We start from the raw sequence: 27,038 nt of genomic DNA, 5'->3' as shown, positions 1-27,038 counted from the left end.
TGTGTGTGTGTTTCTGTGCCTATTAGAATTTAAAAGTTGCTTGTGTTGGCTTTATATATATATAGATATATATATAAGTATGTATATCCCATTAATAATTAGTTAAAAATCGATTCACTTATTAACATTTGCCTTTTTTCAGTTTACAGTTTTCAGTTTCCCATCTCTATTTACAGCATAGAAAAATAGTTGTTTTTATTTGCTCTAGAAAGTCTGTATTGGTCGATAGAGTCCCGTGTAGCCGCACAGACGGGCACGCAGTGCGGGTATTAAAAATGCGGCCAATGAAATATCCTTCAAAAGTTCCGCACACTCACACACCAACAGATACATTTTGTCGCCCTTCTGTGAGGTGCTCTTGTGCAAGGCAATGCGCCGAAGGCCTGCAGCGCGAGGTAAATATCTGTGAAACAAACAAAGATATTCAAAAGTGAGTATAGATATAGTTAAAGAATCAGATACAGATACAGATACAGATACAGATACAGATACAGATACAGATACAGATACAGATACAGATACAGATACAGATACAGATACAGATACAGATACAGATACAGATACAGATACAGATACAGATACAGATACAGATACAGATACAGATACAGATACAGATACAGATACAGATACAGATACAGATACAGATACAGATACAGATACAGATACAGATACAGATACAGATACAGATACAGATACAGATACAGATACAGATACAGATACAGATACAGATACAGATACAGATACAGATACAGATACAGATACAGATACAGATACAGATACAGATACAGATACAGATACAGATTACAGATACAGATACAGATACAGATACAGATACAGATACAGATACAGATACAGATACAGATACAGATACAGATACAGATACAGATACAGATACAGATACAGATACAGATACAGATACAGATACAGATACAGATACAGATACAGATACAGATACAGATACAGATACAGATACAGATACAGATACAGATACAGATACAGATACAGATACAGATACAGATACAGATACAGATACAGATACAGATACATTTATATCTAAATAAATATACACATGGATAGATATACATTAATACATATGTATATAGAGCCCTTAGCTCTACTCACCTGTACAACATTCGCGCACCTGTCCAGTACAACCAATTCTTTTCGAAGCGCTCGCCATCGTCGCCCTCGAAAACCTAAAATTAAATTTTGCATTTTATATTGACATACATTGCACACACATATATATCTATATATATATATATGACTTGGACTTGCCTTGAATACGCTGATTATGTAGCCAGTGGCCGCTGTCTGGGACTTCTTAAAGCTGCCCGCCTCGTTGGAGGGCAGAACCAAAGGCGGTCGGCAAATGGCAGCCACCTCGCTGTACAGGTCCAGCGTGTGCGCGGCAGTGTATCTGTGTGGGAGGAGAAGTGGGTTAACAATTTAATTGAATAGCCAAACGTGTGAGCTGATGTAATACGAAATATCCTGGAACTTAAAATATATTCAAATATGATTTTGCTTGCAAAGTATATCCTGTATCCTGACATATGATTAAGATGAATACTTTGCAATAATAATAATAATAAATAAGTGTGCTCAGCACTAGGCATTACCCAACTTTCAGATTTTTTATTACAGGGTATAGGAAGCAAGAATTACATTATTAATGCGCATGATTATTGTTGATTGGCTTACTTGAGTGCTTTCGGCTCGAATTTAGATAGCGAAGAGACGCGCAGGTTGGCATAGAAATTCGATGGATCCGTTTGCATCGTGTTTATCAAGTAATATGATATAAAAGGAAATTCGGCTGTAATGAAAAGAAAATTAGTTTAGAAAAGGCTGGATCATTACTTTTTATGTCCCCATCAACTTACAGCTCTTCTCCATGTTGACTAGTATCATGCCACCGACAGCTGTATTCGCCTGCTGTACCTCTGTTAAGAGCTCTGAGGCAATGGCGCGTTGCTTCAGCAGCGGATGGGAGAGCGGTGATTCCATCACAGGATCTATGGCTTCCAGTGGACTCATGAGGTGGACAAGAATGCACAACTTGGGATCAGAGACCTCCAAAACGCTCAACGGACTGCACGCCTTGCCATCGGCACTCAGAGCGGGTAGCTAAATGAAGAAAATTATAGAGAGAGAGAGAGAGAACATAAAGTTCTAAGAGATCTTTCAATAGATAACAGAATTTTTCTTACTGGTATGCCAGCTGGCAGAAAGCGATCTACGCTGTGCACCGGAATGATGAAACAATCGCGATCCAAGGTAGCCAGGGAAATGGGCTCTGCCCGAGTGGTTCCCGCGGTGCCACCACTACCAAAGTTGCCTGTAAAGGAAAATTTAATTTTAGTATTTGAGGATATTTAAATTAAATTAAATAGAAACAGCAATGTTACAATAGATCATTAGGAAATATTTTTAATACGGATAAGCGAAAAATGTGTTCAGCTTTGTGAAGCTTTTCCGATCACACAGATCCTCTATATTAAAGATGTAAGCAAGAAAATTGTTAATAGAAGTAAATTGTTATTTGTTTAAAGCGTCGCCTTTGGTGATTTCGAAGCTTTTCCTTCAGATCCTCCAATTCAGAAAGACCACGAGCTTAAAGCGTCGAGTAAAAAGCTTTTGCCGTAAGATCTTCAAGTCATAAGCTTTTGTTAGAATATTTAAGCTTACATTAGTCAAATACTGAAAGCTCAACACTTTCAAAGCTTTCGTCAAACTCAAAGCCAGCAAAAGCGCAAAAGCTTTTAAGCGAGTCCAAATAAAAACATGTCTAGCTTTCAGTATTCAATCAACACAACAAAAACTTGCACCAACAACAACAAGATGAGAAACAACAAGAAGGAGTAAGGATCAAACTATGAAATAGAGTCCCTTATCTCTTTGAAGTTAGGATTCGAGTAGAACTGTATTAATTTTTTGTTTGAGTGTGTCTGTGTGCGTGCTCGAGTAGGTGTGTGTGTGTGTGTGTTTAGGGAATCAGTGCACAACAGATGCTGGTTGTGAGCATTTAGATTTGAGATTAGTTCGATATTTCTTGCAGTGTACTTAGTTATACAGTGAAATCTCCAATAACGAAACAAAAGACTTCTAAAAATCCCTACTCTGGTATAGGAGTTATTGAAGTACTATTATAGAAATTCCATTACATATCTTCCATCGTAGAAAGCCTTTCATGAAGATTACGTTTGAACTAATTATTAATGTAAAGGAAATACTTGAAGTTTTAGAATTGATAAGGATTGTTGATAGATCTTGAATTAATGTACTTGAAATGAATATACTATACTTTCTACAGAAGAACTACTTTCTACAACTTTTCTGAAAAGTTTTTTTTTGATTGTTCTAGAGTCATATTACAGATTGTCCGCTTCTGTGAGACAATGAAGGATCTTGAATACATCAACATCAACATCATATAAATTACATCGAAGCCGCTTGTTCGCTCATAGAAGATTTCACTGTATTCGTTTTCTTATATTTTGTGTGGCAGCAACAACAACAACAAGTTGACAAGTTGTGGGGCTCAAACCTTGCCGCGTCGCCGCAGCGGCAGCCGTTAAATAAGTACTCGTCGCACTGAGAGTCTGTGGCAGTTGATGTGGCTGATACGAGTAGGTCGGTAGGAGTTGATGCTGCTGTAGCTGTTGCTGTTGCTGCTGTAACTGTTGCTGCTGCTGCTGTTGCTGCTGTTGCTGTTGCTGCTGCTGCTGCTGTTGCTGCGGTTGCAACTGTTGCTGCAAACGGATGAGACTGTTATTTGTGCCGGCGCTGTTGCCGCTGCTGTTCCAACGCATCAGCGACACGGATCTATCGACCAGCGGCTGCGGTAGGTCCACCTCATAGGGATTGTTTGGCTGTGTAAAGGACGTGGACGTGGTCGGGGTACTGGGTATGCCCGATAGTGCGCTACATCGTTCTGCAATGGATTCTGTCGATATTTTATATTGGACACACAACACAAAAACAAACGAGAAAAAAATCAAACAAACAAATCATAATTGAGAGAGAGAGAGAGAGAGGGAGAAAGAGTGAATTTATAAAATTGAATCTGGATTGGATTCGGATTGCATTTGGATTGGGTTGGTGGGCAGAGGAAAGAGTGGATAGAGTTTTTTTGTTTTGTGTTGGGTGAAAGTTTTATTTTTTTTATATTTTTCAGTTTTCTGTTGTTGCAGTTAGGCACATATATCTATAGAATGTATGTACATTTATTTATTTACACAAAACTAGACATATTCATCAGCTTTTCTTTCGTAGAGTATTAGTAGGCATTGCAGTACTACAATTAACTGTTAGCTGGATATATATATATATATATATAGAGAGAGATGTCGCATATACATACGCTAAACACAAGTTCCATTCGCTTGACCTTCGTCTAAATTTTGCTCTTTTCTTTTATTTTACAATAATGCACATTCAAGGCCATTACCATTGCCAAAAACTAAATAAATATACTATATAGAATCGCAGCTTACATACGTCTTGTGCCCTAAAAGCCAAGCCAACTGGAAATTCGTAGATAAGCAAAATAGTTGAGCATTTTGATAACGCTTGAGCTTTAATTTTTACCAAATTCAAATACTACAATATGTATATATGTATATATGTATCGATTTATATATAAATATTATGATATACATATCTATAATGTAGTATATATTATTATCATTGGCAAGCCTTTCTTGCATGCGTGCCTCAATAAGCCTGCAAAGTGTTGTACAGCAAATTGGTTTAGATTGCGATTTCTGATAAGCTGATAGATTAGAGACGTGACATGTTATTAGAAGAGATGCTAAAGCAAAGATATAAATGCACAAGTCGAACTAGAATCTAAATAGATTTCATATAGATATACATGTATCTATGATAAATCATTGTATTTAATATAGGTTCATATTTCCTATATTTCTACTCAAATAAATGCTTTCTCATATAGACCAAAAATATATTAAATATATAATTTACATAGAAACATTAAATCATAATACGTAGGCTATGAATCAACATTGTTCTGCAAACATCTATTAAATATAGTTTTCAATGTAATGCTCAAACTATTTATAGCTTTTATATATTATAAATACAATTTAAAAACTGTACCAAGCAAATTTCTATATGCATTGAGTAGGTAAACTTTTTAAGACATCTTTCATATAACCTTAATCTTAAGTGAATTGAAAACATTTAATTTTATTAATACAATATTCACCCACTAAAACTAAAACACCTATTAAGAACCCTAACACACAATCTCGTAGCCAAAACAAAAATAAAAGAACATACAAACCTCCCCACTTAACGGTTGCTATGCGATACGCTGCGTATGCGTGTTATGCACACATATTACGTATACGCCGCAGATGCTGCGCCCTAATTGTATATACTCAATGATTGTCGCCTATTTGTGCTTAATTGAGCCTGCATAACAATTGCCAACTTGCAAGAGTCCTCGTTGCCAGCCATTTGTAAAATTGATGAAAACATTTGAATGCGAATGCGAAAGCGAATGGAAATGGAAATGGAAATGGGTTAAAATGTAGAAGTAAATGAAGTAGGGCGTTAATGGGTTAATGGTGCGCAAACAATTGAGCTGAGAACACAAGAGAGAGCGAGAGAAAGAGGCAAAGAGTATAAATAAGAAATATAGAGAGAGAAATAGATATAAAAAGAGAGAGAGAGAGAGAGTGTGTGTGTTTGTGTGTGCATTGGCTGTCATGTTGCTTTGCTCAATTGCTTTGGCGACAATTTACCTTCGCCCACATCATAGCCGGGCCGATTGGGCGAGAAGAAGAGATGCGTGCGATAGTGTATCTCCTCCGGCTGCTGCACCATGCCCATATCCCGCGAACGTTTCGTACGATTCGCCTTCGATTGAAGTTTGCCGCCGCCGCCGCCAGATTTGCTGGCGCCCTCGCGAAAATTCTTGCGAAACATTAAATTCATATTGTTGCTGTAGTTGTTGTTGCTGTTGTCGTTGTAATGGTGAATATGAATGGAATCCTGTGTGGTGCTATTGAATGTGTGGCGGTGGTATTGGTGTTGATGGTGCTGGTGCTGCTGTTGCTGCCGTTGTCCGCACTTGATTAATAACAGTTATGTTGTTGTATTTCTTGTTGCTGCCTGGCTGGAATGAGCAGTGTTTGACCAATTGCAGGGTATACAATTGCCTGTATATATTTTTATTTACTCTCTTTTCGTTTCACTGTGTCTGCCTGCCTGCCTGCCTGTGTGTGTGTGTGTGTGTGAATTTGTTTATCGCTTTATTTACTTGGCTATTGAGTTAAAATTAATTTGCCCGCTTTGCGGTCAGGCAATTGATTTTATTTACCTTTCACCTGGCCACACTAAAGAAAATGCTTCAATTTAAAGCTAATTGAGAGACTTTCAGCCAGAAAAATCTTCTCTTGCAACAGGTCGAAACCAGTTTTGGCCAAATCTCAGTGTCAAATGCTTTCTGCGCATTGCAAATTTTCGACACATTTTCATCGTCTCTTATTTGCTTGTTTCTATTTTTGGCCGATTGCGTATTTTCATAGCATTTGATTTTCTTTGGCTTTTCGTAATTCGCATTGCTCAGCAAAAGTCCAAGAATTAATTACCAAAAATTTGACATGGCTAAAGGGGAACGCAGCATATAATATAAATAATATAATATATAAATTTAAGTTTGTATAATAAATAAAATATGTTCTGTCATTAGAGTTCATTAAATACACAGCTTAAGCAAATGTACAGCCTGAGTTATAGGGGGCTCTACTATTTAAGCCAGGGCATTTTCTAGTGATTCAGTCTCACCATTAGGCCAAATGCTTAACAAGTCTCCAATCTGACAGCCACTTCCTCATTATTACTTTTTTTTTTTTTTGTTTCGACTGCAACAAAAAGCCAATCAAAAAGTCAAAACTGGCTAAGCTCTTATGTGTGTGTGTGTGTATGTGTGAGTGTATTACTTTCGTCTCTTTTGATAGTGTTGTTGTTTTGTTTTTTTTCTTTCTTTTTTGTTTTGTGGCAACAGCTACGGAAATTACCCATTTCCGCTGCTAAGCAGTTGAAAATTACTCAACACACGCCCAGCGGAAACGAGAGCATGAGTCTTCAAGCTCCTCGTGTGTAAGTAGTGCATTTCTTGGCTCAAACTATGCCCTGTAATGGTTTTTGAGAGCGGGTGTATATTGTGCATAGGGGCTTTTAAGTAATCTACATTAATATATGCTCAAGACAAAATAGATTTTATTTTATGGTTATAAATAAAATAAAATCTATTTTGTCTTAGTATCATAAGTCACAGAAAATTCCTTCCAGATTGTATCGATTGTCTTTACATATATATACCCTGTAGTGTATTGATCTGAGGCAACTGCATTTAAACAAAATATTTATCATCAAATATTATTAGCACTTTAAACAACAATAAATTTGCTCCATTTTCATAGTATTCTTCAATTAAAGGATATCCCAACGTCGACTATGTTTGACTACAACTTTAAGTGTGTTTTTTCTTCTGGCACGCAAGCAGCCCAAACGGAAAGTCAAGCTGTAAAGGGCTAGCAATTAGCTCATGCTGCCAAGAAAGGGTTTTCCGATAGAACGAAAGAACGAGAGAAAGTTGAGAGAGAGAGAGAGCGAGACAGTAGGAGCGAGAGATTTGTGTAACTGTGTGAGTTTAATTAGTTCAAGACACGACAAAATTAGTTTTACTGCGGCTTATTGATTGCCAATGGGCGATAAATTTGAGCATCAGCAGCAGAAACATCAGCAACGCCATCGCTCAGCGTAGCCAAATTGAAAAGTTCTTGAGAACAATCATTTATAACAATCGGCAAAGCTGTTGGGCATTATAAAATGAATTATTGGCCAAGTGTATAATGAAAACAAACTGAAAAGCGTTGACAAAAGTTATAAAGAAACGGAAATTAAGAGGAAGTTTCACCAAAAAAGTTGCCTATTGAAAAAGATTTAATCAAAATTTGTATATACTCAGCAATGAAGGCGGCGGGAGGTTCAGGGCAAGGAACCGAAGCGATTTGTAAAAGTTACTTAAATTTTCTTTTTAATCGTTATTCACATAAACAAACCCAACAACAAAGTTCTCTAAATGAGCTGTTGGGTGTACGAAGTTTGCAAAGGGAATTAGGCACGAAGTCAATGTGAGTTTCAGATTTTCAATTAGGGAAATTTGTAAAGAATTTGTTGAGTACTTAAAGGTTTTTATGGGGAATGAGACAAGACATCAATCAAATAATAATAAAGCAATAATCATCAATCATTCAAGCCATATCAATGAGCATTTCATGTTATTTTAATAATTGAGATTAAAAATATGCATAAATCAATTTAATCAATCAGCAAAACACAGAGCCATATTTCATTTAGGCCGCTGAGTTGAATGCTCGCTTAATGAATTATAATGACATGATTTTATTGAAATACATCTTCAATTTTATGTAAACTAAGTGCCTTCAGCTGATATTCAATTATAGCTCAGCTTAATATAATAATATATAATATTTAACTATTGAGTTGATTAAACTTAATCCTTAGTCTTTAATCTCGCATTAGATTACGTCTCTTCTTCACACTTAATTATCATAATATTAAAAACCATTTTATATGACAAAACATTATCCTAACAGCTCAACATAGGCCCCAACCCAACCTGCTCTCAGCATGCTCCATCAAATATTTAATTATCCCTCTAAATCCATGTGTAATTAAATTTCCGCCTGAAATACGTATACACTGTTACCATATATCTGTATATTGTTTGCTACATATCATTTGGGAATTATAATAAAATGCTCTCTCTCTCTCTCTCTCCCTTCACTTAATGCCTAATCTTATTAGATTCCTCAAGCTCTAACGAAAAGCTTAGTTTCATTGAGCTCATCAGCCGCAGCCTTAATATCTAAAAGCAATCACCCGACTCTCTCGTCTTTCCGAATAGCCCATCAAATGCGTGTGAGTGATAATGTGAGATTGCTCATGCAAAATCAACAGCTAGATGCGCCCTGTCAGCACACACTAAAGCTGTTCACACGCACACCCATGCGCACACCCTCTGATATACACTACAACAACGATCTATGGAGCAATGGGTCATAAAGTTTTTACAGCATTTCATTTTCGAGTGCCTGAAGTGCGATGAAAATTGCCTTTGGCCAAACGATGGTGGCCATAATTAATTGTATTTACGATACAAGTTACAGCAATAATACTCATCGTTAACGCACACAGCCTCACAGAGGCGCGCACATACGCTCGCACAGCCCAGCAATCAAAACAAACAACAATGAAACAATCAAGCGTCGACGTAGTAGAAATCACTTGAAGACTGAGAGAGATAATAAACGTAAAAATCAAAATTCCGCTCGTTCTTCAATTCTTTCATTTCGTGGCAGTGTCTAAAAATAAAAGCAGCCAAATAATATAAGGCCGATACATATATGTTTGTATAGACAGGTATGTGTGTGTGTGTGTGTGTGTGTGAGCTGCTTAAATGAGAGACTGAGGGGAAGAGCAGTGACTAAGCAATACCCTATACCAAACATAATTAATTAAATATATTAATATAGATATATTTATAGATGACGAATATATTTTTGGAGTCACGAATTATAAGAAATATTTTAATTATTATATTCTTGCAGAAATTTGTATTTATATGAATATATTTATTTTTTATTTATTTATTTAAAACATTATTTAATACTCTCTTAACCAATATGCCCCACTTGCCAGCATACAGTACAGGGTATATAAAGTAAATTTGAATATTCGTGAGGGTTGCATTTAAGTTCTACTCGTACATGACCTAGGCAGAGGCAGACGGCCCTTGACCTTGTGGGCGTGTACTATCAAGCGAGTGTGCGTGTGTGTATGTGCGTGTGTTTGCCTGTGTGGGTGACTAATTGTAGCTGTGGGCATGCTCATATGTTAATCTCGCTGAATGATTCGGCAGGTTAGCATTTAAATCGTTGACACAATTCACACACACAGAGAGAGAGAGAGAGAGAGAGAGAGAGGGAGCGAGAGAGGGAAAGCGATTTGTGTAATTTGCGATTGTTTGGCGTGTGGTTCGTAAATATTTATTAAATATAGTATATATACATATGGTACATACATATAGATACATTTGCTTAGTTTGCGATTAAAGCCAGATTAGTAGCTGAAATTAAATAAATTTTTGTTTGTTGCAATCGAAACTATTACAACAGGGAATTTAATTAAAATTGTGTAAATTTTACTAATATATTTCCTTGTTTATATATTTAAAATTGGAATTTCTTTAAAAATGTAATTATGTTTTTAAAGCATTTTTTATATGAAATAAAATTTATATGAATAAAAATCTTTTATTAATCATTTTTAAAATTAAAAAGTAGGTTTTAAATCATTTTTTTTTTTTTTATAATAATAAACACATATATTATTCTGTATTTTGTTATAAATTTAATTCAATTTATATACATACATATGTATATTTTTTTAAATTTTCACTTATATTATGCATTATTCCACTAGTCTTTTGTTTTTCAATTTTAAATATCTAATTCCACGCCTCTTTCTTCCCTCACACAATATTCAAATTTGCTTCGCACGTGTCACCTGACGTATACTTAATTTTGCAACACTTTCATCTTGGGCTCGCATTTTAAATATTACACAGTTTGCTGGGTACATGAAAAAGCATTTCTAAATAAAGCACGAGCATTCACTGTGTGTTTCTGTTCATCCGTTTTTATCCTGCCGCAGGACACAAGAGGCGTTGCTTTACGCGCGACCTTAATGCGAAATTCAGTGTCAGCCGGGTCGGCTACGTAATATTTATGTGTTTGTCGGATGTGCACAGTAATTAGACAAACAACAATGAGGCACAAAAGAAATCAATAGAGCCACATAGATGGGCAAAAAGCGAGTTTTGTTCTTTCCATTTACAAAAAAAAAAAAAATATAGACACAGAGCAACAAAACCGCATTCAAATTGTAGAGGAAATTTGTACATAAAAACACCTTTATAAATAAAACGCACACGCGTCAAGCTCTCCACACACTAATACTCCCGTAAACACACACACACACACACGCACACAGGCAAAGACGTACACACGAATTTCTCACGGAGCGTAATTTGTCGCATAGATAGTAGGCGGGCCATGCCATGCCCCTTTCTTTAAATACATATTTTATTTATGTATTTATAAATCTATTTTTCTTTTACTTATTTTTTTCTTTTTCGGTTTTTCTTACAACTCGAGCGAAAAACGTGGACAACTACGAATGGGAATACGAATTTCGAATCGACCGCGTTGCGTTACGTTTAATATTCAACTGACAGTTGGGGCAAGCTTTTCGCAACGTTTTTGGGCAAACGTTCGAAACGCTTTTCATTAGCTCAAATATATATGACGGCATCAAAAATATTCAAAAAGACGAAAAAAAAAAAAAAAACGAAAAGAACAGACAACAACAACAACTTGCACTCGGCCGTAATGAAAAATGATGGGAAAAGCTTTTCGTCACTTGTTGCGCATACGCCGTGTGGGCCACAGCGCACTTCGACATTTGTCGTCTGCTCCCACTGTTATTGTGCGTTATTAATTATTTAACGTAAAATTTATATTATGGATTTTTCATTCGCACCGTCCAATGTAGTACACATCGCGGCAAATTAACGTCAAATGAATTGGAAACGTATTCGGGCCACTGATATATACATACATATGTATGTATATACCACGTGTATAGGGCTATTCGCCCATACAACCAAAAGCAACAACAAATGGGAGTAACAAAACGTAGCAAATACAAGTGAATTGAAATGATTCACTCTATCACGACCTGAATATACCTGGAGTTCACTAGGCAACTATAGGTGCTATGGTAGAGCTCGAAATATAGTTATAGCGCAACTGATTGAGATCTTAACATCACTAGGACTAAGACTAGGGATAGGGATAATATATATAGAATACAATTCACTTCCTTAACATAATTGCCTTTCTAGTCGGGCATACCCCTTGTGAATATCTCCAATGCGGGTATACTAACAAGCAACATTTTGTTGTATCGTATTTATTTCGTTTTTTTTTTTTTTTTACTCTGCGTTTATCCTGCGTGCTTTTTCCTAGCGTTTTATTGATTATGTTCAGCCGCCTGGCCAACTGACAATTCCCGTAGCTCCCCGACTCTCCCCACAGAAGGCACGAGCTTGGGTGGCTCATAACTAGCGCGGAAGTCGTTCGCCTTTAATCGGCTTCTTTTTTTACTATTTTTTTCTTTTTTTTGGCAATTTGTTTTTGGGTTTTTTCTGCTTGTTTTCGGGTTTTTTGTTGTGTCGCTTTCGCTGCTTTGTTTTGTTTTGTTTGGTTTTGCGGCTTCTGACTAATTTGCAGCCATAAAACCGCTGAACTTAGTTTTGGCGATTTTCCTAGCTAATTTGGCCACGTGCCGTGAGTAGAAAGTTTTTAACCGCGACTCCACGCATCTCGTTGACAAGTACAAATGCTGCTTGTGGAGCTGGAAAAACTGCAGAAAACTGATGAGGCTCACATTAAAGTTCATTGCGTTTGCATATAATTATAGATAACGGTTAGAAAGCACTTTAGCTTAATGTCTTAGAGACGTAGTAATTGCTTGGATTTTGATTGTATTTTAATGCTTTTTTTTAAATGTGAATCGATATATGTTCTTTGCTATAGCTGATGAGGAACATGTATACAATATGATGTTATTAATAGATTTCCATATATGTAAAACCCTAACCATATACCCTATTAGAATAAGTCGCAATGCTGATAGCCAAATACAATGCTACATTGCCTGATTATAGGGTATTCATATTCTTTTCAGTTTAGCTATTCAACATTTTCTCATGTCTTCTCAGCCATATTTAAATATAATATATACATTTATTTATGCAACACTTAACATTGGCTTACTTTATAGTGTTTCTATGTACTATAAATAGAAATTTAAATCCCATAACAAGAATTTTCGTGTCTGCTTCAATTATTTACAATCGCATTGCTTAGCATTTTGTCTTGTCTGCAGTTAAGCCGCTCTAACATATGTGCTCTAAAATATTCAAATGCAGCTTTAGCTTGTTCTCTAGTCCACAGAGAGTGAGAGTGAGAGAGAGAGAAAGAATCGCAGCTGCAGCTGCCTCGAAGTTAAGCCTGCTGCAGTTGCAGGCGGCAGGCTCAGTGGCTAAAATTAAAGCTAAATCAATTTTATGCTGCCTGGCACAAAGCAACTGCATTACTCTAGTCTAGCTTTTCTTTTTTTTTCTGTTTCAACAAAAGTTTCGCAGTTGGAAAAGGCAACGGGCAACTGACAACACGCAACTGCGACATGCAACAACGATTGTCCGTGGCGAGAATAAGTGTCAGGAGTGAAAGAGAAGTGCAATTATCTTAGACGACTTGCTAAATACACTTTTAAAACTAAGAGTTGCTTGTAAATATAAAATTAAATAATTTATAGGTTTATGTAAATATTAGGAGAGTGAATCACAAATAGAAATCAATGAATTAAAAATTTTAAAAATAATAAAATAATAATAATAATAATAATAATAATAATAATAATAATAATAATAATAATAATAATAATAATAATAAAATATAATAATAATATAAAATAATAATAATAATATAATAATGAATAATAATAATAATAATAATAATAAATAATATAATAATAAGTAAATAATAGAATAATCAATAATAATAAATTAAATAATAATAATAATAATAAGAATAATACTAAAAAATATATGAGGCTTCATATGACTATTATTTGATAAACGCCAACTTTAAAAAATTCCATAAATATTTATTTATTATTTAATATATTTTTAAACAATTTTTTTCATAAATATTTTTAGTATTTTTTAATATTATATTTATTATTATATTTATTAATAAACTTTTGGAACTTCTTTAATCATTTTCTAATATTTGCCAGCTTCATAATCCTATTTGCCATTCAACTGCAGCTGAATGGCTCATTATCTAAATTAGAGTAAAAAAAAAATGCTACAACTACTTAGCCAAGTTTCCCGGGCAACCGAGTCTAAGCGACTTCTGGCCATAAAACAATGTGGCAAAGCGACTTTTAGCTGCTGCTGTTGACTGAACTGAACTCAACTGAACTGAACTGAGCTGGGCCGAGCTAGCTCTGGCTTGAATGCACGTTATGATCTAAATGGAATTCCTTGGCTCATGAATTTTAAATGAATTAGTTTTCATGGCCCGACTAAAGTGTCGCCTGGCAGTTCAACTCGACTTGGCCTCTCTTCTTCGTACTCTTCAGCCATTATGAGCTGCTTAACGTGTGCATAAATTTTCATCTAAAGAAGGTACACAAACGGCAGGTGGGGTAACTGTTTATGACTTTCAGTTGGTGCTTGGCACTAGTTTCTCTAAAGAGTTCTCTGCTTTAATTTTTTTATGGCTGTTGTTTGTTTATTATTAAACTGGAGCAAAATCCCTTGAGTCGCCCTCGTAGGCGACAGCACTACTCACTTGTCAGCACAGCTGCGTTTCCAATAATCATCATAATCATCATAATCATGATTGATTTATGATGCCAACAGCTGCCAACAAACCAAATGTAACAATCTATAGTTCTTGCATTCGGGTGTGTGGAAATTAAGTACATAATTGTTATCTATTGGCGGCACACTCCCACTTGTCACTGAAGCTTATCGAACCCTTGAGTTGACCTCGCTCAACCCAGCCTCAAACTTGGCCGTTCAGACATTTTCTGCATTGTTTTCAACAATTTTTCAATTTCGTTTAACGAAATTCTCTTAACGGATTCACGTAAGGAGAAAAAACGTACAGAAATTTGAATTTTACGAGCGCCAAGAAAGCAATAGCGAGAGTGTAAGTGCGACTGGCTGACTGACTTTGAGATACCCTGCTATGTATTTCTTAATCATAAATAATAAAGCCAGAGAGACAGACAGTTGTTATCAGAGAAAATCAGAGAATATCGCCAAAATGTACATGAAATAAATTTCAATCAGAGCTCGTAAATAACTGTTGAGTGTTTCTCGATGACTGCAAATATGTGTGCATTACTGACACTCAGAGAAAACTCTGAGAGCGACGCATTGCCATCGCACCTATGAGTTCTTCAACGAGATCGCTTACGATCGGATGAAACCTTTAAACCTTAAACGATATTCGTATAAAGAATTCGACTAGTTCAACTCAAAATAGAAATGAAAAGAGCCAAAGGCTGTTGCTCTGAGCGAGAGCTCATGCGACTCGAATCGAAACTTGATTAAGAAATAAATTAAAAATAAAATTTCACTAGGCTCATTTTTGAAGATTTTATGTGTAGACATTTTAAACAATAGTTTATGATTATTATTTATTTGTAATCAAAGTATTACTTATTATTTTATTAATATTAATATAGTTAATTATTTATTTTTAATTGTTAATATATTTTACAATATTTATTATGATTATTTTGTATTAATTTTATTAATACTACTGTTATAGACTTTACAAAATTTAATTTCAATTTATACATACATACATATATTTGACAACACACCGCATACCCCCTGCTAGTCAACTCCCCTGCACAGGATATCTAAAAAAAAAGCGGGAGCAGCTGTTGAGGCTGCGAGTAAATCTGTTAATGTCCGCTTTTTGGTTTTGCCTTGGCCAGTTTACTGTTTTGGCACGCCCACCATAAAGGAAATGCCCTGCGCTGGCCCCACCCACCCCAGCATTGCCCCACTCCATCAGTCCGCGTCCTTTTCAGCAACATAAATTACAACGTCATTCATTTCCGTCATAAAATTGAAAAATGTTGTGCAAATTACGCGTAAATACCAAACAACCAACAAGAAAAGCGCCGAAAAAGTAAAGCGTAAAACGCATTGAAAATTCGCGGCCGAAAAACTTCATGCGCATATAGAGAGGGAGTAGATACATATACGTTGTTGCATTATATGTTATCTGTGTGTGTGTGTGTGTGTGTGTGTGTGTCCCTTTTTTATGGCTGCAGCTGGAAATTGCTATGGGGCTGCCACAAATAACAGAGGCCATTTGCGGCAGTCGCTCTGCCTCTCCCGCTCCCTCTGTCCCTGTCTCTGCCTCTGCCTCTGCCTCTGTTGCATGCCACATTAAAATGCATGGGAAAAACTTCAGTTGACTTTCAATTGATGCAGATGCTGAAAGTTTTTAATCATGGCCAACTTTTGTTTTCAACCCGAAAGCTAATGACAGCCATGATGGTCGTATGTGGATGAGGTGCAGATCATGAAAGGGCATTCGCAGTCAATTTGAATGATATATATAAAATAAAAAAAAAAAAAACAAATTGGATGAAAGTAAAAAAAATGTATTGTAATTTTAATGTATGTGGTCATCCAAAATTATATTATATGTTTTTTTTTTAGTAATAATAGCTGTCAATTTGAATGATATATAAAAAAAAAAAAAACAATTTGAATAATAATAAAAAAAATTAATTTCATTTTAATTATTTAATTCATTTTAATTTCATTTAATTATTGTAAAAATAATAATAACTGTCAATTTTAATAAGATATTAAAAATCAAGAAACTTAAAATATTTTTAATATCAAAAGAAAATTATCAAACCTTTGGTAATTGCATAAAAACTTTTATAAGTAAGTTTAATAAAAACAACAAATTAGAGATATAAGGTCATCCAAAATTGATATACGATATATATTATAATTTATAGCAACATTTTTGAATGCAATAGCAATATTTTTTGGGCTTAAAATTATAATTGATATACGCATATAATATGTATATAGAATTAAGTGATAAATAAATCAATAAAAAATAACAAGAATCATAAAAATCTTTCATATATATAAATTTATAAATTATTTATAAATATATAAATTTTAATATTTTAATTTTCATCATTGATGCATTTTTATATAATACACAAAATCTAGAATTTCTTAAATGCAGATATAAAATACATAAATTTCATTCAAGCTCGGCACATTCACATATTTAATTTGAATAAAATGTAATTAACAGTTCATATAAATAACACTTATCTATTTCATATTTGACATTTGGCATTTAAGATGTTTGCCCTGACAAAAGCTGACGCATATGAAACTGCAGAGTGTTTGGGAATATCGCAAATATGCAATCATTGCCGACAGTTTCTGAATGCACATTTGCATAACTGTATGCATTGTAGCCAGTGCTCAACATATGGAATTACCACACACACACACACACACACGCACACAGTCATAAAAGCCACTTGAGGGAGGTGGGACGAGAGCAAATGTGCTGATATCTAAATAATTTGTTGTCTGCTGACCAAAAGCTTTCATAAATGTCAGAGCTATAGAAAAGACAGTCCCACTCTCTGAACCGCCCCCCCCTCCCCCACCCGCTGTCTAAGCTATATGGCACAAAGGTCAACCGCAGCAAATGGACAAACAATGACATGCCACCCACAGCACCAAAGCCCCACCCCCCTGCTCACCGCCTCCTTTTCCACTCTGTCTCTTGCAGCATTTCCAAAGCTTTGCCCAAAAGGCATATGCAAAAATTTATGCTCAATTGCTGTGTGTGGTCTTTGCTTTTAAATTTTGGGCAATTTTTCGTGTGCCATAGAAATATTTTCAATGCAATGGCAGTTTTTCCACTATTTTCAGCAGCCCTGCAGCCAAATAGGTATGCATTAAATTTCACAGGATTATCATGCAATGTGTTTAGAAGGTGTTTAAAAATATGTTGTTGAAGAGAATTGATGTAAATGTTAAGGTATTTTGTTCAGTTTTATTTTTCACCAGTTTTGGTTGGCTTTTTTTTTAAGGAATTTTGACAACCATAACTTCCAAATAACATTTATTACATAAAAATTGGTTTTAATTTTTAGAGTTGTTTTTTACACTTTTTCTACATTTCAACCCTAATCAACCCCAAAAGAGACTTCTAAATTCAATTATCCATAACAAAAACTGCACATCTCCAACTCGTACACTTTCTGCACTGCCTTGCACATCAATCACTCAGTCAATCATGTAATCATTATCCGCTCACACTCCACACTTCCGCGGGGAAGTTCCACACTTAGCCAGCATTTGTGCTGTTGTTGTCAAATCAGTGAGTCATTCAGTCAAAAATCAATTGATTGGCATTGCTGTACTATGTAAGTAGCTTCCACTCACCCATGTAGTCGCATTGCAGTGGCTCCGGCGGTTTCTCGTGCAGCTTCCTCAGCCAGTGCATCAACTGGGCCAATTTGCTGCGCGCCGTGTTCGTGCGCTCGCAGTTGAGTATACTTGGCTCAAACTCGAAGCTGACATCTAATTTGCCCAACTCCAATGCACGTTGCATGGCGCTCTGATGCATTTATTCGATTAGTTTATAAATTTTATAATTAAAACACGAAACTTTTTTTTGTACAATTGATATTAACTGCCAGACACTTGAGAAACAACTGTGCGCCAGAGTCTTGGACACTTCAAACTCATATTCATGTTTTCTTCTTTACTTGACTTTCGATAAGTTTTACCTCGTGTCTGTCGTAAATTTTTGCTTCTTAAATCAGCGTATTGTTCGATAAGCTCCACAATGCCTGGCATGTCAATCAAAGTTGTCATTTTGCGTATCAAGGCGACAGCTCTTCAATTACTCATCAAAAATCGAGGAAGAAGCGAGAAAAAAAAACACACACACACATTTAAAGGGCAAAACCAAATCACAGTTATTCACATAATTTCAGTCTGTAAAAAATCCCCCTTTAATTTTCACTGTCATTATTCATTCATCCGGGCAGCCATTGTAAACTTGTTGAGCAATAAATCAGCCATATAATTCATGCCCAGACTCTTCTTTACAATAAGTAAACCCTATTCGTACTATACCCATATTTGCGGCTCTCATCATGGTGCATGCAAATGTCATATATTAATGCATATTTTCAGGCGCTGCCAATGACATTTTTAACTCGTATGATGCACCATGAATACCCTGTATAGACAGAGAATAGATGAAAGGGTATTCCTATAATACTGTAGATCAGCAGTGTACGAACGAAATGTATCAAAGTAAAGTTGGTATTCCGGGTAATATTTTGTATTTTATTTAAAATTTTATTTATATTATTGTTTTACATTTATTTATTATTTTTATTATTTATTTATTTTTAATATCCATGCATTACCAAATAATTTAAATTAAAGTTTTTGCTTACATCTACTATATAATTTATTTATTTTATCATACTCAAGATATTTTCTCTTATCCCATACGCCTACTACATTTACTCTCTAAATACATTTATTTTCTGCATAGCTTCAACATATTTAATTCACAGCAATACCCCAGGCGTTCATTTCTAAAACTTTTACTCGCATTTTATATATTTATATTCGTCAAAAAATATTTCATTTATAGCCATTGCCATGCTGCTAATTATGCTGGTTATTTATGCGCACATATTGATTGCAGTTGACCAAATTATTTGCGGCCTATCGGAAATTGCTGGCAATTACGACCTGAAGTTCCATTTGCCACAAAACCAATTATTAGAGAGGTCTGCAAATAATTTTCGTCCAGACAAATTTCGCACTCGATTTGCGTTTTTCTCTTGCGTTTGTTGTGCAAACTCAAATCGGAAAACAAAATTTGCAACGGAAGTGCAATGCAGAAAATAGAAAATAAATAACAAACTCGATTTGCTGCAGATAAACTAGAGAAAATAGAAATCGATTTTTGTTCTTACAAATTGTAAGAAATATCTGCAGTTGCATCAGAGTTTTTATTTTAGTCTATATATATATATATATATATATATATATATATATATATATATATATATATATATATATATATATATATATATATATATATATATATATATATATATATATATATATATATTTATATTACCAATTGGGTGCAATAGATGTATTGTCTGATAATAAATATATACGTAAGTCTATATAATAAATTCTACCTGTTCAGATAATAAAACTTGTTTACGAAAATCACGTGACAAAACGTTGCTAACTTGACTCTTGCGATTTATAATAAGTAAATATATATATAAGAAAAATATTTATAAATATAAATCTATTAAGAGCAAAAGAGCCAAAGACTTTGCTCAAAAAAGATCTTTAGATACATTTTTAAAATTAATTTTATAATAATAACAAAAACTAAACAACTCTATTGTATTTTTAGGTATTTTAAAAATTTAGATAATATCTGTATAAAATTCCTCTAAATTCCCCTTCATTTCACATACCATTTTCCAGGTTCTAAGTTTCTATTTAGTAAACCTAACCTAAGTTAACATTTTACTATCTTTCAGCGAGCTCTATTTGAATTTTAGTGCCAGCCATGGAACGAGTTCAAAAGTCGACTGTTCTATATTTATGAATGCCATAATCGAATTTATCAGACCAGAGCACATGACATTGAGAAACCCCCCCAATTTGTAGCGCCTGTCAATAACAAAATTCCAAAAGACGTCGCGCGCTCACAGTCAACCTAATTATTCTACTTAAACATTTGATATGGGGTACTACTTTTTACCAGCTGTATTTAGTTTATTCATTTTGCATTTCGTATTTGCTATTTTTTTTTTCTCTCCTTCGACTGCAAACATGAAAACTCAATTTGCAGGCAGTGCAACAAATATTTAATATGTAAATATATTTTTAATAATTAATTATTTGGGCGAGGCTGAAAACTAACAACTGCCAGTTGCCACGCCAAGTGTGGCAAGTACAACTTGCCACATATGTATGTACATACGTGACTGCCAAAGGGTTTGCGACGTGTTTTATACGCGTTTCGGATTTCTCTCCTATTTTTCTTTTTTTTTATATTTGCAATATTTTCAAAGTCAACCACTTTGGCATTTATTTTCTGTGCGCATTTCTTCATTTTCTTAAGCCTCAAGCAAACTCTCCTCACGTTTCTTAGAGTACTAAAAAATATTTAAAAGTGGGAGTGACTGACTTCATAATACTCTGCTTGGGCATAGCTAGTAATCAAAAAGATAGAAGATAGAAGATAGAAGATACAAGAAACAAGGTAGAAGGTAGAAGATAGAAGATAGAAGATAGAAGATAGAAGATAGAAGATACAAGATACAAGATACAAGATACAAGATACAAGATACAAGATACAAGAAACAAGATACAAAATATAAGATACCAAACACGAGATACTAGATACCAAATACTAAATACCAAAACTAAATACCAAAACTAAATACCAGATACAAGATACTAGATACCAAATACTAGATGCCAAATAACAAGAAGACTAAGTAAGCAATATACTCCTTCCTCTCTGTTCCTAACAGGGTACGATAATGTCGCGGACTGCGGATAAGCAGCGCTGCCAACATAAAAAGCCAGTCGAGCAGCTGTAACAGCAGTAGCATTGTGGGCGTGGCAACTGCAAGCCCATAAATTTAACGTATGTGAAGGAACACCACACACACACACACACACCAAAAGAGCTCAATTCTGCAGGTAAGAAGGGTTATACGAGCCATTCTGGTATTTGTATTGTTACCAGATGGGCGTGACTGGGCGTAACGCCCACATCGTACAACATCAACAATGACATTCGCGCATGCATTAAATATTTTTTATTGTTTCGGCTTTTGGGGGCATGTCGAAAAAAAATGTATGTAATTCATTTCATAAGCATATTTTTCAACACATTTTAATGGGCATTCGACGCTTGACGCGTAAATAAATCAGGACGTCAAAAAAGGGCATGGCTATTACCCTACATATAAGAGTGGAGAGGAAGGATGTTTTGTCTGTCTAAGCAGAATGGTTCCAATCGCTGCTGCCAAGGCTCGACATACTAAGCAGTTCAATTAAGCAATTAGGATTATACATTTATTGGCAATTAATGAAAGCAATTAAAAGTCAAAGCACGCGCTATGGAACAATAACAAAGAACTAAATTTCTTTTCCAATATACAGACAATTTGCATACGAAAGCTCTACGAGAGTTGAGGTACGAGAGCGAGAAAGAAAATTTCAAGAAATATGGGAAATTCTTGAATACCAAGTCCTTACTTTAAAAAGAAAATGAATTTCCTTGTTGCTTGCTGTCATTGTAGCAAAGAAATCTTAGTTTCTTTGATATAGGAGAAAGAAATATTATTTGATTTAGGTCAAGCTGAACCTTTTCTAAAAATAAACTCATATCATATGCTTAAGTAAATATCTATGTATATACTATATACATGAAGAGCTATAACCATTTCCCGTTGCGACTGCAAAGCATAGCCTCAGGCAACAAAAGAACACCCAAACACACACACACACAGATATACACACATACATTCGTACATCTGTGGTTGCATCGCTCTCTCTCTCTCTCTCTCTCTCTACCTCTCTCTGTATCCCTAGTGAGCATTTAATTTGCAATTCCCTTGTGTGTAGAATTCGTAAACGTTAGCTGCATGAGGGAATAAAGTCATTTGGTTTATGAATCAAAGCTAAAGATTCATAACTTTATAACAATAAAAAACTGCTTGTATTATATGGAGAGGACAAACATACAGGCAGCTTACTAAACAGACTTACAAGCCATATTGAGACTAAGCCAATGACAAAAGAGTAATCAGTTTACTTATCTATATATGTATGTATATATATATATATATTTAGCGCACTCTTTTAATAAAGCTCAGAGCCTTTGAGCTGTCAGTTAAAAGACTTAAACTGATTTGGGTAGCCAGCTGAAAGCCAACCACAGGACAAAGATGCACACAGAAAGATTAAATGAGAGCAAATGCCAGCAACTGATGCAGCCTCACAGTTTACACGCTCAGAGCAGGGAGAAGAGTATATTCGTTTTACATTTAACTAAACAAGTTTTGGCAAACACAAATTAATTAGACTAAAGAAAGTTCTTGCCCAAGATCTTTCAATTTGGCTCCCAAGTTAAATATTTGACTAAATCTGGGCAACTTTTTACGTTGTCAACGTCAGTCGACTCTAGCGATTTTTGCTGACTAGGCTCGTTTTATTTTCCTTCTTTCTGAACCTTGGCTGACAACTCCATTTGGTAGACAATCTTTGGCAGCGCGTCAAATCAATTGGCTGCGGCGCGTTCAAGGCCAAGTGCAAGTCGAAGCAAATTACCCACTGATGCAGCAAAGCGAGAGACAAAGTGACCAAGTTGCCAGCTAGTCCGAACAGGCGCAGCTGATGAGGAACAAGCTGAAGAAGCAGAATAATAGTGTGCAAAAGAAGAAAAGACAACTGCAGCTACCAATTGGCATGTCCGCACAGCCATAAATTGTGATAAATGAAGTGAGCTGCCATGTAGCCGAGCTACTTATCAATGGCTGCCCGCACCATAATTTAAGCATTTTGGCCGAGCGCCAGCAAAGGTTACAGCGATACCCAAAACAGAGGGGAGCGAATGCAATTGCAGCTTGTGACTGTTGCTATTTTGGCTCTGCCATTTAATGTCCCTTTTGGATGGCCTCAAAGGGCAAAAGTCAGCGGGCATGAGCATATATTGAATTAAGTGAGAATAATGTTAAGTTATCAATGAACAAATTATTTCAATAATAAAATTTATGATTAGGTAAAATTGTTAAATAAACTGGTACAAATCAGAAATATGTTAAACTTGCACTGTTAAATTCATAATTATATTAATATCCAGTTAAGAGCTAGAGTAATTTCTGCTCAGAATATGTTAACAGAATGATGTTAAATGGTAAGAGAATTATGTTAAATTGTATCAATCATTTTGAATTGTCAAATGCTCAAATGTTAATGTTCATATACAGCATCGGTGTCTTGTGAGCATGTATATAAATCATCTGTTAAAGATTTAACAGTCTTTTAATTGTCAAATGCTCAAATGTTAATGTTCATGTACAGCATCTGTGTCTTGTGAACATATATGTAAATCATCAAAAGATTTAACAGTCTTTTAACGTGAGTAACAGATATATGTAAGACATAATATAAGAAGCAGCTCTTAACCCAATATGCTTATTCATATTCCTTGTTCTCTTGCAAATATCTAACCAATATAAAAAATATGTATATACAATAACTGTCTATAAAACAGTTAGTCATCTGCATTTTAATGGCAGTTTCATTAGCCTAACAGCTGTTGTTAAAAAGAAAACTCAAAATGTTGGCATCCTACAAATTACCTAACCGAAAGCCGCTTAAGAAGATGAACTCAGCAAAAAAAAAGAAAATAATGGAAAAAAAATGGAAAAATAGGCAAAGTTATTCTCGCTTTTTTGCGCGTTTGCATTCCTTACTTTCGCTTTACTTTCATGCATATGCAACAGCATCAAAGGCAGCTGCATAAATTATACGCCGCGTGGCGCGCTGCATGTTGCACGTTGCAGCTTAGCTCAGCGGGTGGCAAGCGCCGCCCACTTTATTGACATTTTTGCCTCGATGTGTGTGTGTGTGTTGCATGAATATTAATTAGGCAGCTGCTTAAATTGCTTGCCACACGCTTTGTGATTTGCGCCTTCGATCAGTGGGTCAGAATTGCAGCTTGGCCCAGTCTAGGGTCCGTTTTCTCTATTCATTATTATTAGTTTTGTGGGTCAACAGCAGCTGGTGCCGCCGCCGCCGCTGCTGCTGCAGCCATAAATTTCAAAAATCATAATTTGTATCTGTTGGCGTCACATAAAACATGGCTAATTACGAATGATGAGCAGTCGACCATTTATGCCACAATTTGTTAACAGTGGCCAACAGCCGACCGCAAACAAAATGAAATGGCTGAACAGTGGGCAATTAGTCAACACAATTTTTGTATAATAAAAGTCCTAGAAGCGTACGATGTGAGTGGAGCTTTCCTGTTTTGGTATACATATAACTGTTTAATGTCGGGTAATTAATTAACTCAATTTGTGTTAATCTACGCGTGATATGGATATACTGTGCATGGACTGTCTCTTTCTGTTTGGTAAATATCTTTAGTACTGGAAAATTATCGATTTCATATGCATATATTACATAATGTCAACTGAGACTGCAAGCGACGTTATCTCTTATATTTTGAAATATTCGTATGCTATTCTATTATCCTTTTGATTTAATTCTACAAATTCTACCCTTTTTCCACCTAAAAAAAAAAAAACAAAAGCAATAAAAACTCTAACAATCCATTTTTTCACGCCAATCATTTGGGGATAGCAGCAAATTCTTATACGACTTTCCGGCATTTAATCAAGCATAAAGAAAGCAATATTTTCTTACAAGCAGTACTTCCCTTTGTTTTCCTGACATTCATTTTTATTAGCAAGATAGAGACATGTTGCAGCAATAAAATATACCATAAAATCATAATAAATGTCGCAGGAAATGTTTTATGCCATAAAACTCAACCTATTAAAACCAAATATTCAATAAGAGTAAAATTGTTTGTTTAAGGCAATTATACATAAAAAGTCCTAAAAGGGACATTTCGGTGTCATAAAAACAAAGGAATTTCTCCGAGAGCATAATTATTAGAGTTGAAGCCGATCGCTGCAAAGCAGAAAAAAACCCTCTTACATTCGCTCACACTCCATCTCGCTCACTCACCCACGCCTCGTAATTGGATTATGTTGATTACATTTCTCGCCATTGTCTCTCTCTGTCTACTCTCTCCCGCTCACTTCGTCTCTTGCTGAACCTTGGCAGACATTGAATTGATTTGCGATTTGTATTTCACATTGACAATGAATTCGCCATCAAAGTCACGTGTTGGCAGCGGCAGCGGCAGCGGCAGAGGCAGAGGCAGAGACATCGGCAGCTGTTAAATTCGCATGCAAATTGCCACTTGAAAAGAGCAAACGGAAGCCAAAATACAGATGAAGATATGTATGTAAAGATGAAAGGCGAGCGGGAGCGAAGAAGAGGGCAAAGACTCATCAAACAGCGCACGAAACATGTCAAGGCAAATGTGAAAATAAAACAGCAAGACAAAACAGAACCAAAAACAACAACATTATCTATAGCAAATAACTGTAAGTCTGATTGCCAGGCGCAAATGCAGGCGGCTGCGGCGGCCCTTTTTAGCTGATTTATGAGAAGACCAAGATAGACAAAACAATCGCATGTCGAGACATGTAGCGAGAGCGAGACAGAGACGGAGAGTGATCGACCAGAGATATGCTCTATTAAGATATAATAGATTCAAGTTGTTGGAATATGAATTTTTATAATAATGCATATTCACATGTTTATATTCTTCCTTGACAAAAATAGCTACAACACAATACACCCTTTTCAAAATAAGTACAGGGTATCTAAAACCCTTACATACTACTCATTTGACGAAATTTCAATCTAAAATACAAATTAGTTGCAGCGCTAAAATACACCTTACCAAATGCTCCATTATTACAGAGTATACCAAAATCATATATCACACTGCAATCTGCGCAATAATTAGCCGCACTTACCTTTGCTATTGGGTCCGTTTGCAGTCTGCAGCGAGGACATTGGTATGGCCAGACAATTGCGGGCCGTGGCAGCCAGCTCCAGATCCTGTGGCGGCTCGGAGCGCGGACACGGTGTATACGCGATTTTGCTGCCACGTCCCGGCGTCGGGCTGACGCGTGCGTGACGCCCGCCACTGGCTAAACGTTCGCTGGCCATTCCGGCGGCAGCTGGTCAACAACTTATGCCTGCAGCAGCATTCGCGACGCGGCCGTTTTCCGGACAGCCAGGAGCATGCCAATAAGCCAATATGTAAACTGGCGCTTTTATGACTGCATTGGCAATGCACACACTTTGGGGAATCGCTTCAATTGAAGTGGTAGAAGTGGCAGAGGAAGTGAAGTACACAACCGGCAAGGACACGCTCGCGCTTGTTACTTTAACTGCAGCGAGAACGGCAGCAGCAGGAGCAGCAGCACAGCCACGAGCAACAACAACACATGAAAACTAACAACAAACTCGAGACGCGCGCGCCCGCAACCGTCGACTTGCACTGTCAAAGTCCTGCCAGCAACTGAGCTCACTCCGT

At 35.8% G+C, this 27,038-nt stretch overlaps 1 protein-coding gene across 10 annotated transcripts; it reads right to left on the bottom strand.

Moving 5' to 3' along the window:
• Positions 1–189: 189 nt before the first annotated feature.
• Positions 190–27,038, bottom strand: LOC108654721 (uncharacterized). Of its 10 annotated transcripts, XM_089260798.1 has the most exons (9): positions 11,272–11,737; positions 10,145–10,189; positions 5,775–5,946; positions 3,551–3,949; positions 2,214–2,341; positions 1,887–2,130; positions 1,705–1,819; positions 1,123–1,420; positions 190–403 (listed from the first exon to the last, which is right to left on the bottom strand). In XM_089260798.1, the coding sequence occupies exons 2-9, from the start codon at positions 10,154–10,156 to the stop codon at positions 314–316; spliced, it is 1,458 nt and encodes a 485-aa protein (XP_089116924.1). In that variant the 5' UTR covers positions 10,157–10,189; positions 11,272–11,737; the 3' UTR covers positions 190–313. The 10 variants fall into 10 exon arrangements, with proteins under 10 accessions (XP_089116924.1, XP_030237939.1, XP_017961721.1 ...); XM_030382079.2 differs by lacking the exons at positions 5,775–5,946; positions 10,145–10,189; positions 11,272–11,737 and adding an exon at positions 26,473–27,038 and having other exon boundaries at positions 1,123–1,196; positions 1,279–1,420; XM_018106232.3 differs by lacking the exons at positions 5,775–5,946; positions 10,145–10,189; positions 11,272–11,737 and adding an exon at positions 26,473–27,038 and having other exon boundaries at positions 1,123–1,196; positions 1,279–1,420; positions 3,551–3,937.

This window comes from Drosophila navojoa, chromosome 5 (assembly GCF_054131105.1).
Source record: "Drosophila navojoa isolate 15081-1374.11 chromosome 5, UAZ_NAV_1.0, whole genome shotgun sequence".
Classification (NCBI taxonomy): domain Eukaryota; kingdom Metazoa; phylum Arthropoda; class Insecta; order Diptera; family Drosophilidae; genus Drosophila; species Drosophila navojoa.
This window is presented reverse-complemented; position numbering and strand designations above follow the sequence as displayed.

Bases quoted from the DNA above. Each gene is read 5' to 3' on its own strand.
- LOC108654721 (XM_030382079.2), bottom strand. From the start codon at position 26,668: ATGGCCAGCGAACGTTTAGCCAGTGGCGGGCGTCACGCACGCGTCAGC. The intron at 3,950-26,472 runs GTAAGTGCGGCT...AAATATCGACAG, and splicing joins AAACGGACCCAATAGCAAAG to AATCCATTGCAGAACGATGT. The intron at 1,197-1,278 runs GCAAGTCCAAGT...ATTTAATTTTAG, and splicing joins ACATAATCAGCGTATTCAAG to GTTTTCGAGGGCGACGATGG.